Source organism: Trichomonas vaginalis, chromosome III (assembly GCF_026262505.1).
Source record: "Trichomonas vaginalis G3 chromosome III, whole genome shotgun sequence".
NCBI lineage: Eukaryota > Parabasalia > Trichomonadida > Trichomonadidae > Trichomonas > Trichomonas vaginalis.
Window position 1 is genome coordinate 18,145,547 of NC_067205.1, and position 12,225 is coordinate 18,157,771.

At 42.9% G+C, this 12,225-nt stretch overlaps 4 protein-coding genes and 1 pseudogene across 5 annotated transcripts; 1 reads left to right on the forward strand and 4 right to left on the reverse strand.

Annotated features, from left to right (window-relative positions):
• Window positions 1–2,034: 2,034 nt before the first annotated feature.
• TVAGG3_0723130 (SLEI family protein family) lies at window positions 2,035–3,183 on the forward strand (the record flags this gene model as incomplete). Its single annotated transcript, XM_051244221.1, has 1 exon — window positions 2,035–3,183. The coding sequence occupies one exon, from the start codon at window positions 2,035–2,037 to the stop codon at window positions 3,181–3,183; it is 1,149 nt and encodes a 382-aa protein (XP_051090808.1).
• Window positions 3,184–3,929: 746 nt separating this feature from the next.
• On the reverse strand, window positions 3,930–4,586 carry TVAGG3_0723140 (annotated as a pseudogene). Its single transcript has one exon. A coding segment is annotated over exon 1 (657 nt).
• A 907-nt stretch (window positions 4,587–5,493) lies between these two features.
• Window positions 5,494–5,898, reverse strand: TVAGG3_0723150 (SLEI family protein family; the record flags this gene model as incomplete). The annotated part of the gene is made up of 1 exon (XM_051244222.1): window positions 5,494–5,898. One exon carries the CDS (start codon window positions 5,896–5,898, stop codon window positions 5,494–5,496), a length of 405 nt encoding a protein of 134 aa, XP_051090809.1.
• Window positions 5,899–5,903: 5 nt separating this feature from the next.
• On the reverse strand, window positions 5,904–6,521 carry TVAGG3_0723160 (SLEI family protein family; the record flags this gene model as incomplete). The annotated part of the gene is made up of 1 exon (XM_051244223.1): window positions 5,904–6,521. The coding sequence occupies one exon, from the start codon at window positions 6,519–6,521 to the stop codon at window positions 5,904–5,906; it is 618 nt and encodes a 205-aa protein (XP_051090810.1).
• Window positions 6,522–6,526: 5 nt separating this feature from the next.
• On the reverse strand, window positions 6,527–7,187 carry TVAGG3_0723170 (SLEI family protein family; the record flags this gene model as incomplete). Its single annotated transcript, XM_051244224.1, has 1 exon — window positions 6,527–7,187. A coding segment is annotated over one exon (661 nt), but the record flags the coding sequence as incomplete, so codon positions are not given.
• Between the last annotated feature and the right edge of the window lie 5,038 nt (window positions 7,188–12,225).

The window sequence follows — 12,225 nt, forward strand, 5'->3', positions numbered from 1 at the left end:
GTTTTCCTCTCTTCATCAAGATGCTTCCTCTCTTCTGTCAAAGCTCCTCTCTTATATCTTCTCTCTCTTCTTCAAAGTACTTCCTCTCTTCTTCAAAGTGCTTCCTTCTTCAACTACTTCCTCTCTTCACAAAGTGCTTCCTCTCTCATCAAGATGCTTCCTCTCTTCATCAAGGTGCTTCCTCTCTTCATCAAGTGCTTCCTCTCTTCACAAGGTGCTTCCTCTCTTGATCAAGATGCTTCACTCTCTTCAACAAAGATGCTTCCTCTCTTCATTCAAGGTGCTTCCTCTCTTCTCAAGAGTCTTCCTCAGTCTTCAACATCTTCCTCTCATTCATCAGTGCTTCCTCTCTTCATCAAGGTGCTTCCTCACTCCATCATGCAGACATGGGCTTCCTCTCTTCATCAAGTGCTTCCTTCTTCAACAAATTACTTCCTCTCTTTATCAAGTGCTTTCCTCTCTTCAACAAAGTACTTCTCTCTCATCAGTGCTCTCTCTCTTCTTCAAGACTTCCTCTCTTCAACAAAGTGCTTCCTCTCTTCATCAAGATGCTTCCTCTCTTCAACAAAGTGCTTTCCTCTCTTCATCAAGGTGCTTCCTCTCTTATCAAGATGCTCCTCTTTCTTCAAAGTACTTCCTCTCTTCAAACAAGTACTTCTCTCTTCATCAAGGTGCTTCCTCTCTTCATCAAGGTGCTTCCTCTCTTCATCAAGATGCTTCCTCACTCATCATGCATCCATCATGCAGCTTTCCTACTCTATCAAGTCTTCCTTCTCTTTCACAAAATACTTTCCTCTCTTGTCAAGGTAGCTTCCTCTCTTCTTCAACAGTACTTCCTCTCTTTCATCAAGTGCTTCCTCTCTTCTTCAACTTTAAAGTACTTCCTCTCTTCATCAAGTGCTTCTCTCTCTGATCTCAAGATGCTTCCTCTCTTCAACAAAGTGCTTCCTCTCTTCTTCAAAGATGCTTCCTCCTTCTTCATACTTCCTCTCTTCCAAAGTACTTCCTCTCTTCATCAATTGCTTACCTCTCTTATCAAGATGCTTCCTCTCTTCAACAAAGTGCTTCCTCTCTTCTTCACAATGCTTCCTCTCTTTCTCTAAGTACTTCCTCTCTTTCAACAAAGTGCTTCCTCTCTTCATCAAAGTGCTTCCTCTCTTCATCAGTGCTCTTCCTATCTCGTCAACAAAGTCTTCCTCTCTTTCTATTCAAGATGCTTCCTCTCTTCTTCAAAGTACTTCCTCTCTTCATCAAGATGCTTCCTCTCTTCAAGTACTTTCAAGATGCTTCCTCTCTTCACAAGTGCTTCCTCTTCATCAAGTGCTTCCTCACTCCATCATGCATCCATCATCAGCTTCCTCTCTTCATCAAGTGCTTCCTCTCTTTCTCAAACGTACTCTCTCTCTTCAAGATCAGCTTTCCTCTCTTCATCATCAGCTTCCTCCTCTTCAACAAAAGTCTTCCTCTCTTCTCAGGATGGCTTCCTCTCTTCATACAAATGTCTTCCTCTCTTCATCAAAGATGCTTCCTCTCTTCAACAAAGTACTTCCTCTCTTCATTAAGATGCTTCCTCTCTTTCTCAAAGTACTTCCTCTCTTCATCAGATGCTTCCTTCTCTCAACAGAGTCTTCCTTCTCCTACTCTCCTCTCTTCACAAAGTCTGTCCTCTCTTCATCAAAGTGCTTCCTCTTCTTCTTCAAGTACTTCCTCTCTTGATCAAGATGCTTCCTTCTTCAACAAGTGCTTCCTCTCTTTTCAAATGCTTCCTCTCTCTTCAATAGTACTTCCTCTCTCATCAAGTGCTTCCTCTCTTCATCAAAGTGCTTCCTCTCTTCATCAAGATGCTTCTCTCTTCTTCAAAGTACTTCCTCTCTTCAAATCAAAGTGCTCCTCTCTCATCAAGATGCTTTCCTCTCTTCAACAAAGCTCTTCCTCTCTTCATCAAGATGCTTCCTCTCTCATCAAAGTTACTCTCTCTTCATAGATGCTTCCTCTCTTCAACAAAGCTTGCTTCCTCTCTTCACTCTTCATCAGATGCTTCCTCTCTTCAACAAAGTGCCTTCCTCTCTTCATCAAGGTGCTTCCTTCTCTTCATCAAAGACGCTTCCTCTCTTCATTCAAAGTACTTCCTCTCTTCAACACAAGTACTCCTCTCTTCATCAAGGTGCTTCCTCTCTTCATCAAGTGCTTCCTCACTCATCAAGATGCTTCTACTCCATCATGCATCCATCATGCAGCTTCCTCGTCTTCTTCAATAGTACTTCCTCTCTTCATCAAATCCTCTCTCTTGCTCAAGATGCAGCTTCCTCTCTTCAACAAGGTGCTTCCTCTTCATTCATCATAATGCTTCCTCTCTTCAACAAAGTGCTTCCTTCTCTCAAGGTGCTTACCTCTCTTCATCAAGATGCTTTCCTCTCTCTTCAAAGTACTTCCTCTTTCAACAATAAGTATTCCTCTCTTCATCAGGTGCTTCCCTCTCTTCATCAAGATGCTTCCTCTCTTCATCAAGATGCTTCCTCTCTTCAACAAATGCTGCTTCCTCTCTTTCCACTTCAAGATGCTTCCTCTTTCAACAAAGTGTTACTTCTCTCTCTTCATCAAGATGCTTTCCTCCTCTTCATTCAAGGTGCTTCCTCTCTTCAACAAATACTTCCTCTCTTCATCAAGATGCTTCTCTCTTCAACAAGTACTTCTCTCTTCATAAGATGCTTCCTCTTCTTCACACATGTGCTTCTCTCATCTTCATCAAGATGCTTTCCTCTCTCAACAAAGTGCTTCTCTCTCTTCATCAAGGGTGCTTCCTCTCTTCATTCAAGAGATGCTTCTCCTCTTCTTCTTCAAAGTACTTCTTCTCTTCAACAAGTACTTCCTCTCTTCATCAAGTGCTTCCTCTCTCATCAAGATGCTTCCTCACTCCATCAAGATGCTTCTCACTCATTCATGCAATCCACCTCATCAAGCTTCCTCTCTTCTCAAAGTACTTCCTCTCTTCATCAAAGTACTTCCTCTCTTGTCAAGATGCATGCTTCCTCTTGCTTCAACAAGTGCTTCCCTCTCTTCATAAAGCTTCCTCTCTTCACAAAGTCATTCCTCTCTTTATCAAGTGCCTTCCTCTCTTCATCAAATGCTTCCTCTCTTCTTCAAAGTACTTCTCTCTTCACAATGTACTTCCTCTCTTCATAAGATGCTTCCTCTCTTATCTAAGGTGCTTCCTCTCTTCATCAAGATGCTTCCTCACTCCATCATGCATCCATCATGCAGCTTCCTCTCTCATCAAGTAGCTTCCTCTCTTCATAGGTGCTCATCACTCATTGCATCAATGAGCTTCCTCTCTTCATCAAGGTGCTCCTCTCTTCAATCAAAGTCTTCTCTCTTATCAAGATGCTTCCTCTCTTCACAAAGACTTCCTCTGTTCATCAAAGATGCTTCCTCTCTTCAACAAAGTACTTCCTCTCTTCATTAAGATGCTTCCTCTCTTCAAACAAAGTGCTTCCTCTCTTCTCAAGAGTTTCTTCCCTCTCTCCCTTCAAAGATTCCTCTCTTCACAAGGTGCTTCTCTCTTATCAAGTTGCTTCTCTCTTCATCAAGGTGCTTCCTCTCTTCATCAAGGTGCTTCCTCTCTCATCAAGTGCTCTCTATGTGCTTCCTCACTCCTATATACCATATCAACTATCAGTGCTTCCTCTCTTCATCAATGCTTTGCATATATCTACTTTGAAGAAGAGAGGAACATCTTGATGAAGAGAGGAAGCACCTTGATGAAGAGAGGAAGTACTTTGTTGAAGAGAGGAAGTATTTGAAGAAGAGAGGAAGCACTTTGAAGAAGAGAGGAAAGCACTTTGTTGAAGAGAGGAAGCATCTTGATCAAGAGAGGAAGCACCTTGATGAAGAGAGGAAAGTACTTTTGAAGAAGAGAGGAAGCACTTGATCAAGAGAGGAAGTATTTGTTGAAGAGAGGAAGCAACTTGATGAAGAGAGGAAGCTGCATGATTGATGCATGATGGAGTGAGGAAGCATCTTGATGAAGAGAGGAAGCATCTTCATGAAGAGAGGAAGCACTTCGATGAAGAGAGGAAGCACCTTGATGAAGAGAGGAAGTACTTTGAAGAAGAGAGGAAGCACTTTGTTGAAGAGAGGAAGCACCTTGATGAAGAGAGGAAGTACTTTGTTGAAGAGAGGAAGCATCTTGATGAAGAGAGGAAGTACTTTGTTGAAGAGAGGAAGCATCTTGATGAAGAGAGGAAGCACTTTGTTGAAGAGAGGAAGCATCTTGATGAAGAGAGGAAGCACCTTGATGAAGAGAGGAAGCACCTTGATGAAGAGAGGAAGCACTTTGCTGAAGAGAGGAAGCACCTTGATGAAGAGAGGAAGTACTTTGAAGAAGAGAGGAAGCACTTTGAAGAAGAGAGGACACTTTGTTGAAGAGAGGAAGCATCTTGATCAAGAGAGGAAGTACTTTGAAGAAGAGAGGAAGCACCTTGATGAAGAGAGGAAGCACTTTGTTGAAGAGAGGAAGCATCTTAATGAAGAGAGGAAGTACTTTGTTGAAGAGAGGAAGCATCTTGAATGAAGAGAGGAAGTACTTTAAGAAGAGAGGAAGCATCTTAATGAAGAGAGGAAGTACTTTGTTGAAGAGAGGAAGCATACTTGTGAAGAGAGGAAGTACTTTGTTTGAAGAGAGGAAGCTGCATCTGAGCAAGAGAGGAAGTACTTTGTTGCAAGAGAGGAAGCTGCATGATGAAGAGAGGAAGCTGCATCTTGAGCAAGAGAGGAAGTACTTTGACGAAGAGAGGAAGCACCTTTGATGAAGAGAGGAAGTGCATGTGATGCATGATGGAGTGAGGAAGCACCTTGATGAAGAGAGGAAGCACCTTGATGAAGAGAGGAAGCATCTGATGAAGAGAGGAAGCATCTTGATGAAGAGGAAGTACTTTGAAGAAGAAAGGAAGCATCTTGATGAAGAGAGGAAGCACCTTGATGAAGAGAGGAAGTACTTTGTTGAAGAGAGGAAGCATCTTGATGAAGAGAGGAAGTACTTTTTGTTGAAGAGAGGAAGCATCTTGATGAAGAGAGGAAGCACTTTTGTTGAAGAGAGGAAGCATCTTGATGAAGAGAGGAAGCACTTTGATGAAGAGAGGAAGCACCTTGATAGAAGAGAGGAAGTACTTGAAGAAGAGAGGAAGCACTTGATCAAGAGAGGAAGTATTTTGTTGAAGAGAGGAAGCAACTTGATGAAGAGAGGAAGCTGCATGATGGATGCATGATGGAGTGAGGAAGCATCTTGATGAAGAGAGGAAGCACTTGATGAAGAGGGGAAGTACTTTGTTTGAGAGAGGAAGCACCTTGATGAAGAGAGGAAGCACCTTGATGAAGAGAGGAAGCACTTGATCAAGAGAGGAAGCACCTTGATGAAGAGAGGAAGTACTTTGAAGAAGAGAGGAAGCACTTTGAAGAAGAGAGGAAGCACTTTGAAGAAGAGAGGAAGCACCTTGATCAAGAGAGGAAGCATTTTGTTGAAGAGAGGAAGCAACTTGATGAAGAGAGGAAGCTGCATGATGGATGCATGATGGAGTGAGGAAGCATCTTGATGAAGAGAGGAAGCACCTTGATGAAGAGAGGAAGCACCTTGATGAAGAGAGGAAGCACCTTGATGAAGAGAGGAAGCATCTTGATGAAGAGAGGAAGTACTTTGATGAAGAGAGGAAGCATCTTGATGAAGAGAGGAAGCATCTTGATGAAGAGAGGAAGCACCTTGATGAAGAGAGGAAGCATCTTGATCAAGAGAGGAAGCATCTTGATGAAGAGAGGAAGCACTTTGTTGAAGAGAGGAAGCATCTTGATGAAGAGAGGAAGCACCTTGATGAAGAGAGGAAGCATCTTGATGAAGAGAGGAAGCATCTTGATCAAGAGAGGAAGCATCTTGATGAAGAGAGGAAGCACTTTGTTGAAGAGAGGAAGCTGCATCTTGAGCAAGAGAGGAAGTACTTTGATGAAGAGAGGAAGTACTTTGAAGAAGAGAGGAAGCTGCATGATGGATGCATGATGGAGTGAGGAAGCATCTTGATGGAGTGAGGAAGCATCTTGATGAAGAGAGGAAGCACCTTGATGAAGAGAGGAAGTACTTTGTTGAAGAGAGGAAGTACTTTGAAGAAGAGAGGAAGCATCTTGATGAAGAGAGGAAGCACTTTGTTGAAGAGAGGAAGCATCTTGATGAAGAGAGGAAGCACTTTGTTGAAGAGAGGAAGCATCTTAATGAAGAGAGGAAGTACTTTGTTGAAGAGAGGAAGCATCTTGATGAAGAGAGGAAGTACTTTGTTGAAGAGAGGAAGCATCTTGATGAAGAGAGGAAGCACTTTGTTGAAGAGAGGAAGCATCTTGATGAAGAGAGGAAGCACCTTGATGAAGAGAGGAAGTACTTTGTTGAAGAGAGGAAGTACTTTGAAGAAGAGAGGAAGCATCTTGATGAAGAGAGGAAGCACCTTGATGAAGAGAGGAAGCACTTTGTTGAAGAGAGGAAGCATCTTGATCAAGAGAGGAAGTACTTTGAAGAAGAGAGGAAGCACCTTGATGAAGAGAGGAAGCACTTTGTTGAAGAGAGGAAGCATCTTAATGAAGAGAGGAAGTACTTTGTTGAAGAGAGGAAGCATCTTGATGAAGAGAGGAAGTACTTTGAAGAAGAGAGGAAGCATCTTAATGAAGAGAGGAAGTACTTTGTTGAAGAGAGGAAGCATCTTGATGAAGAGAGGAAGTACTTTGTTGAAGAGAGGAAGCTGCATCTTGAGCAAGAGAGGAAGTACTTTGTTGAAGAGAGGAAGCTGCATGATGAAGAGAGGAAGCTGCATCTTGAGCAAGAGAGGAAGTACTTTGACGAAGAGAGGAAGCACCTTGATGAAGAGAGGAAGCTGCATGATGGATGCATGATGGAGTGAGGAAGCACCTTGATGAAGAGAGGAAGCACCTTGATGAAGAGAGGAAGCATCTTGATGAAGAGAGGAAGCATCTTGATGAAGAGAGGAAGTACTTTGAAGAAGAGAGGAAGCATTTGATGAAGAGAGGAAGCACTTGATGAAGAGAGGAAGTACTTTGTTGAAGAGAGGAAGCATCTTGATGAAGAGAGGAAGTACTTTGTTGAAGAGAGGAAGCATCTTGATGAAGAGAGGAAGTACTTTGAAGAAGAGAGGAAGCATCTTGATGAAGAGAGGAAGCACTTTGATGAAGAGAGGAAGCACCTTGATGAAGAGAGGAAGTACTTTGAAGAAGAGAGGAAGCACCTTGATCAAGAGAGGAAGTATTTGTTGAAGAGAGGAAGCATTGATGAAGAGAGGAAGCTGCATGATGGATGCATGATGGAGTGAGGAAGCATCTTGATGAAGAGAGGAAGCACTTGATGAAGAGAGGAAGCACCTTGATGAAGAGAGGAAGCACTTGATGAAGAGAGGAAGCACCTTGATGAAGAGAGGAAGCACTCTTGATGAAGAGAGGAAGCACCTTGATGAAGAGAGGAAGCATCTTGATCAAGAGAGGAAGCACTTGATGAAGAGAGGAAGCACTTTGATGAAGAGAGGAAGCTGCATGATGGATGCATGATGGAGAGGAAGCATCTTGATGAAGAGAGGAAGCACTTGATGAAGAGAGGAAGCACTTGATGAAGAGAGGAAGCACTTGATGAAGAGAGGAAGCACCTTGATAAGAGAGGAAGTACTTTGTTGAAGAGAGGAAGCATCTTGATGAAGAGAGGAAGCACTTTGTTGAAGAGAGGAAGCATCTTGATGAAGAGAGGAAGCACTTTGTTGAAGAGAGGAAGCACTTGATGAAGAGAGGAAGTACTTTGAAGAAGAGAGGAAGCACTTGAGAAGAGAGGAAGCTTTGTTGAAGAGAGGAAGCATCTTGATGAAGAGAGGAAGCACCTTGATGAAGAGAGGAAGTACTTTGAAGAAGAGAGGAAGCACCTTGATCAAGAGAGGAAGTACTTTGTTGAAGAGAGGAAGCACTTTGAAGAAGAGAGGAAGCATATTGAAGAGAGGAAGCACCTTGATGAAGAGAGGAAGCACTTTGATGAAGAGAGGAAGCATTGTGAAAGAGAGGAAGCACTTGATGAAGAGAGGAAGCTGCATGATGGATGCATGATGGAGGAGGAAGCATCTTGATGAAGAGAGGAAGCACTTGATGAAGAGAGGAAGCACCTTGATGAAGAGAGGAAGTACTTTGTTGAAGAGAGGAAGCATTTGATGAAGAGAGGAAGCACTTGATGAAGAGAGGAAGCATCTTGATGAAGAGAGGAAGCACTTGATGAAGAGAGGAAGCACTTTGATGAAGAGAGGAAGCATTGATGCAAGAGAGGAAGCATTTGATGAAGAGAGGAAGCACTTGATGAAGAGAGGAAGCACTTGATGAAGAGAGGAAGCACCTTGATGAAGAGAGGAAGCACCTTGATAAGAGAGGAAGTACTTTGTTGAAGAGAGGAAGCACTTGATGAAGAGAGGAAGCTTTGTTGAAGAGAGGAAGCATCTTGATGAAGAGAGGAAGCACTTGATGAAGAGAGGAAGCACTTGATGAAGAGAGGAAGTACTTTGAAGAAGAGAGGAAGCACTTTGTGAAAGAGGAAGCATCTTGATGAAAGAGGAAGCACCTTGATGAAGAGAGGAAGTACTTGAAGAAGAGAGGAAGCACCTTGATCAAGAGAGGAAGTACTTTGTTGAAGAGAGGAAGCATCTTGATGAAGAGAGGAAGCTGCAGATGGATGCATGATGAGAGGAAGCATCTTGATGAAGAGAGGAAGCACTTGATGAAGAGAGGAAGCACTTGATGAAGAGAGGAAGTACTTGTTGAAGAGAGGAAGTACTTTGATGAAGAGAGGAAGCATCTTGATGAAGAGAGGAAGCACTTGATGAAGAGAGGAAGCTTTGTTGAAGAGAGGAAGCATCTTGATGAAGAGAGGAAGCACTTGATGAAGAGAGGAAGCACTTTGTTGAAGAGAGGAAGCATCTTGATGAAGAGAGGAAGCACTTGTTGAAGAGAGGAAGCATCTTGAGAAGAGAGGAAGCACTTTGATGAAGAGAGGAAGCTGCATTGATGGAGGATGGAGTGAGGAAGCATCTTGATGAAGAGAGGAAGCACTTTGATGAAGAGAGGAAGCACTTGATGAAGAGAGGAAGTACTTTGTTGAAGAGAGGAAGTACTTTGAAGAAGAGAGGAAGCATCTTGATGAAGAGAGGAAGCACCTTGATGAAGAGAGGAAGCACTTTGTTGAAGAGAGGAAGCTGTTGATGAAGAGAGGAAGCACTTGTGAAGAGAGGAAGCATCTTTGAAGAGAGGAAGTACTTTGATGAAGAGAGGAAGCACTTGATGAAGAGAGGAAGTACTTTGTTGAAGAGAGGAAGCATCTTGATGGAGAGGAAGCATTTGTGAAGAGAGGAAGCACCTTGATGAAGAGAGGAAGTACTTTGTTGAAGAGAGGAAGTACTTTGAAGAGAGGAAGCACTTGATGAAGAGAGGAAGCACTTGATCAAGAGAGGAAGCACCTTGATGAAGAGAGGAAGCACTTTGATGAAGAGAGGAAGCTGCATGATGGATGCATGATGGAGAGGAAGCATCTTGATGAAGAGAGGAAGCACTTGATGAAGAGAGGAAGCACCTTGATGAAGAGAGGAAGCACTTGATGAAGAGAGGAAGCACTTGATAAGAGAGGAAGTACTTGTTGAAGAGAGGAAGCACTTGATGAAGAGAGGAAGTACTTTGTTGAAGAGAGGAAGCATCTTGATGAAGAGAGGAAGCACTTTGATGAAGAGAGGAAGCACTTGATGAAGAGAGGAAGTACTTTGAAGAAGAGGAAGCATTTGTTGAAGAGAGGAAGCATCTTGATCAAGAGAGGAAGCACCTTGATGAAGAGAGGAAGTTTGAAGAAGAGAGGAAGCACCTTGATCAAGAGAGGAAGTCTTTGTTGAAGAGAGGAAGCATCTTGATGAAGAGAGGAAGCTGCATGATGATGCATGAGAGAGGAAGCATCTTGATGAAGAGAGGAAGCACTTGATGAAGAGAGGAAGCACCTTGATGAAGAGAGGAAGTACTTTGTTGAAGAGAGGAAGTACTTGAAGAGAGGAAGCATCTTGATGAAGAGAGGAAGCATTGATGAAGAGAGGAAGCATTTGTTGAAGAGAGGAAGCATCTTGATGAAGAGAGGAAGCACCTTGATGAAGAGAGGAAGCACTTTGTGAAGAGAGGAAGCACTTGATGAAGAGAGGAAGCACTTGTGAAGAGAGGAAGTGCATCTTGAAGAGAGGAAGTACTTTGATGAAGAGAGGAAGCTGCATGATGGATGCATGATGGTGAGGAAGCATCTTGATGAAGAGGGAAGCACTTGATGAAGAGAGGAAGCACTTGATGAAGAGAGGAAGTACTTTGTTGAAGAGAGGAAGTACTTTGAAGAAGAGAGGAAGCATCTTGATGAAGAGAGGAAGCACCTTGATGAAGAGAGGAAGCACTTTGTTGAAGAGAGGAAGCTTTGATGAAGAGAGGAAGCACTTGTGAAGAGAGGAAGCTGCATCTTGAAGAAGAGAGGAAGTACTTTGATGAAGAGAGGAAGCATCTTGATGAAGAGAGGAAGTACTTTGTTGAAGAGAGGAAGCATCTTGATGAAGAGAGGAAGCACTTTGATGAAGAGAGGAAGCACTTGATGAAGAGAGGAAGCATTTGTTGAAGAGAGGAAGCACTTGTTGAAGAGAGGAAGCATCTTGATGAAGAGAGGAAGTACTTTGTGAAGAGAGGAAGCACTTGATGAAGAGAGGAAGTACTTTGTTGAAGAGAGGAAGCATCTTGATGAAGAGAGGAAGCACTTGATGAAGAGAGGAAGCACTTTGATGAAGAGAGGAAGCACTTGATGAAGAGAGGAAGCACCTTGATGAAGAGAGGAAGTACTTTGAAGAGAGAGGAAGCACTTTGAAAGAAGAGAGGAAGCACTTGATGAAGAGAGGAAGCACTTTGTTGAAGAGAGGAAGCATGATGAAGAGAGGAAGCACTTTGTTGAAGAGAGGAAGCATCTTGATGAAGAGAGGAAGTACTTTGATGAAGAGAGGAAGTACTTTGAAGAAGAGGAAGCATGATGGATGTGAAGAGAGGAAGCATCTTGATGAAGAGAGGAAGCATCTTGATGAAGAGAGGAAGCACTTGATGAAGAGAGGAAGTACTTTGTGAAGAGAGGAAGTACTTTGAAGAAGAGAGGAAGCATCTTGATGAAGAGAGGAAGCACTTGATGAAGAGAGGAAGCACTTTGTTGAAGAGAGGAAGCATCTTGATGAAGAGAGGAAGCACTTTGTGAAGAGAGGAAGCATCTTAATGAAGAGAGGAAGACTTTTGTTGAAGAGAGGAAGCACTCTTGATGAGAGAGGAAGTACTTTGTTGAAGAGAGGAAGCATCTTGAAGAGAGGAAGCATCTTGATGAAGAGAGGAAGTACTTGTTGAAGAGAGGAAGTCTTGATGAAGAGAGGAAGCACTTTGTTGAAGAGAGGAAGCATCTTGAAGAAGAGGAAGCACCTTGATGAAGAGAGGAAGCACTTTGTTGAAGAGAGGAAGTACTTTGTTGAAGAGAGGAAGCACTTTGTTGTAAGAGAGGAAGCATCTTAATGAAGAGAGGAAGTACTTGTGTTGAAGAGAGGAAGCATCTTGATGAAGAGAGGAAGTACTTTGTTGAGAGGAAGCATCTTGATGAAGAGAGGAAGCACTTTGTTGAAGAGAGGAAGCATCTTGATGAAGAGAGGAAGCACCTTGATGAAGAGAGGAAGCACTTGATGAAGAGAGGAAGTACTTTGTTGAAGAGAGGAAGTACTTTGAAGAAGAGAGGAAGCGCATGATGGATGCATGATGAGTGAGGAAGCATCTTGATGAAAGAGGAGAGCATCTTGATGAAGAGAGGAAGCATCTTGATGAAGAGAGGAAGCATCTTGATGAAGAGAGGAAGTACTTTGTTGAAGAGAGGAAGTACTTTGAAGAAGAGAGGAAGCATCTTGATGAAGAGAGGAAGCACCTTGATGAAGAGAGGAAGCACTTTGTTGAAGAGAGGAAGCTGTATGATGAAGAGAGGAAGCACCTTGTTGAAGAGAGGAAGCTGCATCTTGAGCAAGAGAGGAAGTACTTTGATGAAGAGAGGAAGTACTTTGAAGAAGAGAGGAAGCTGCATGATGGATGCATGATGAGTGAGGAAGCATCTTGATGGAGTGAGGAAGCATCTTG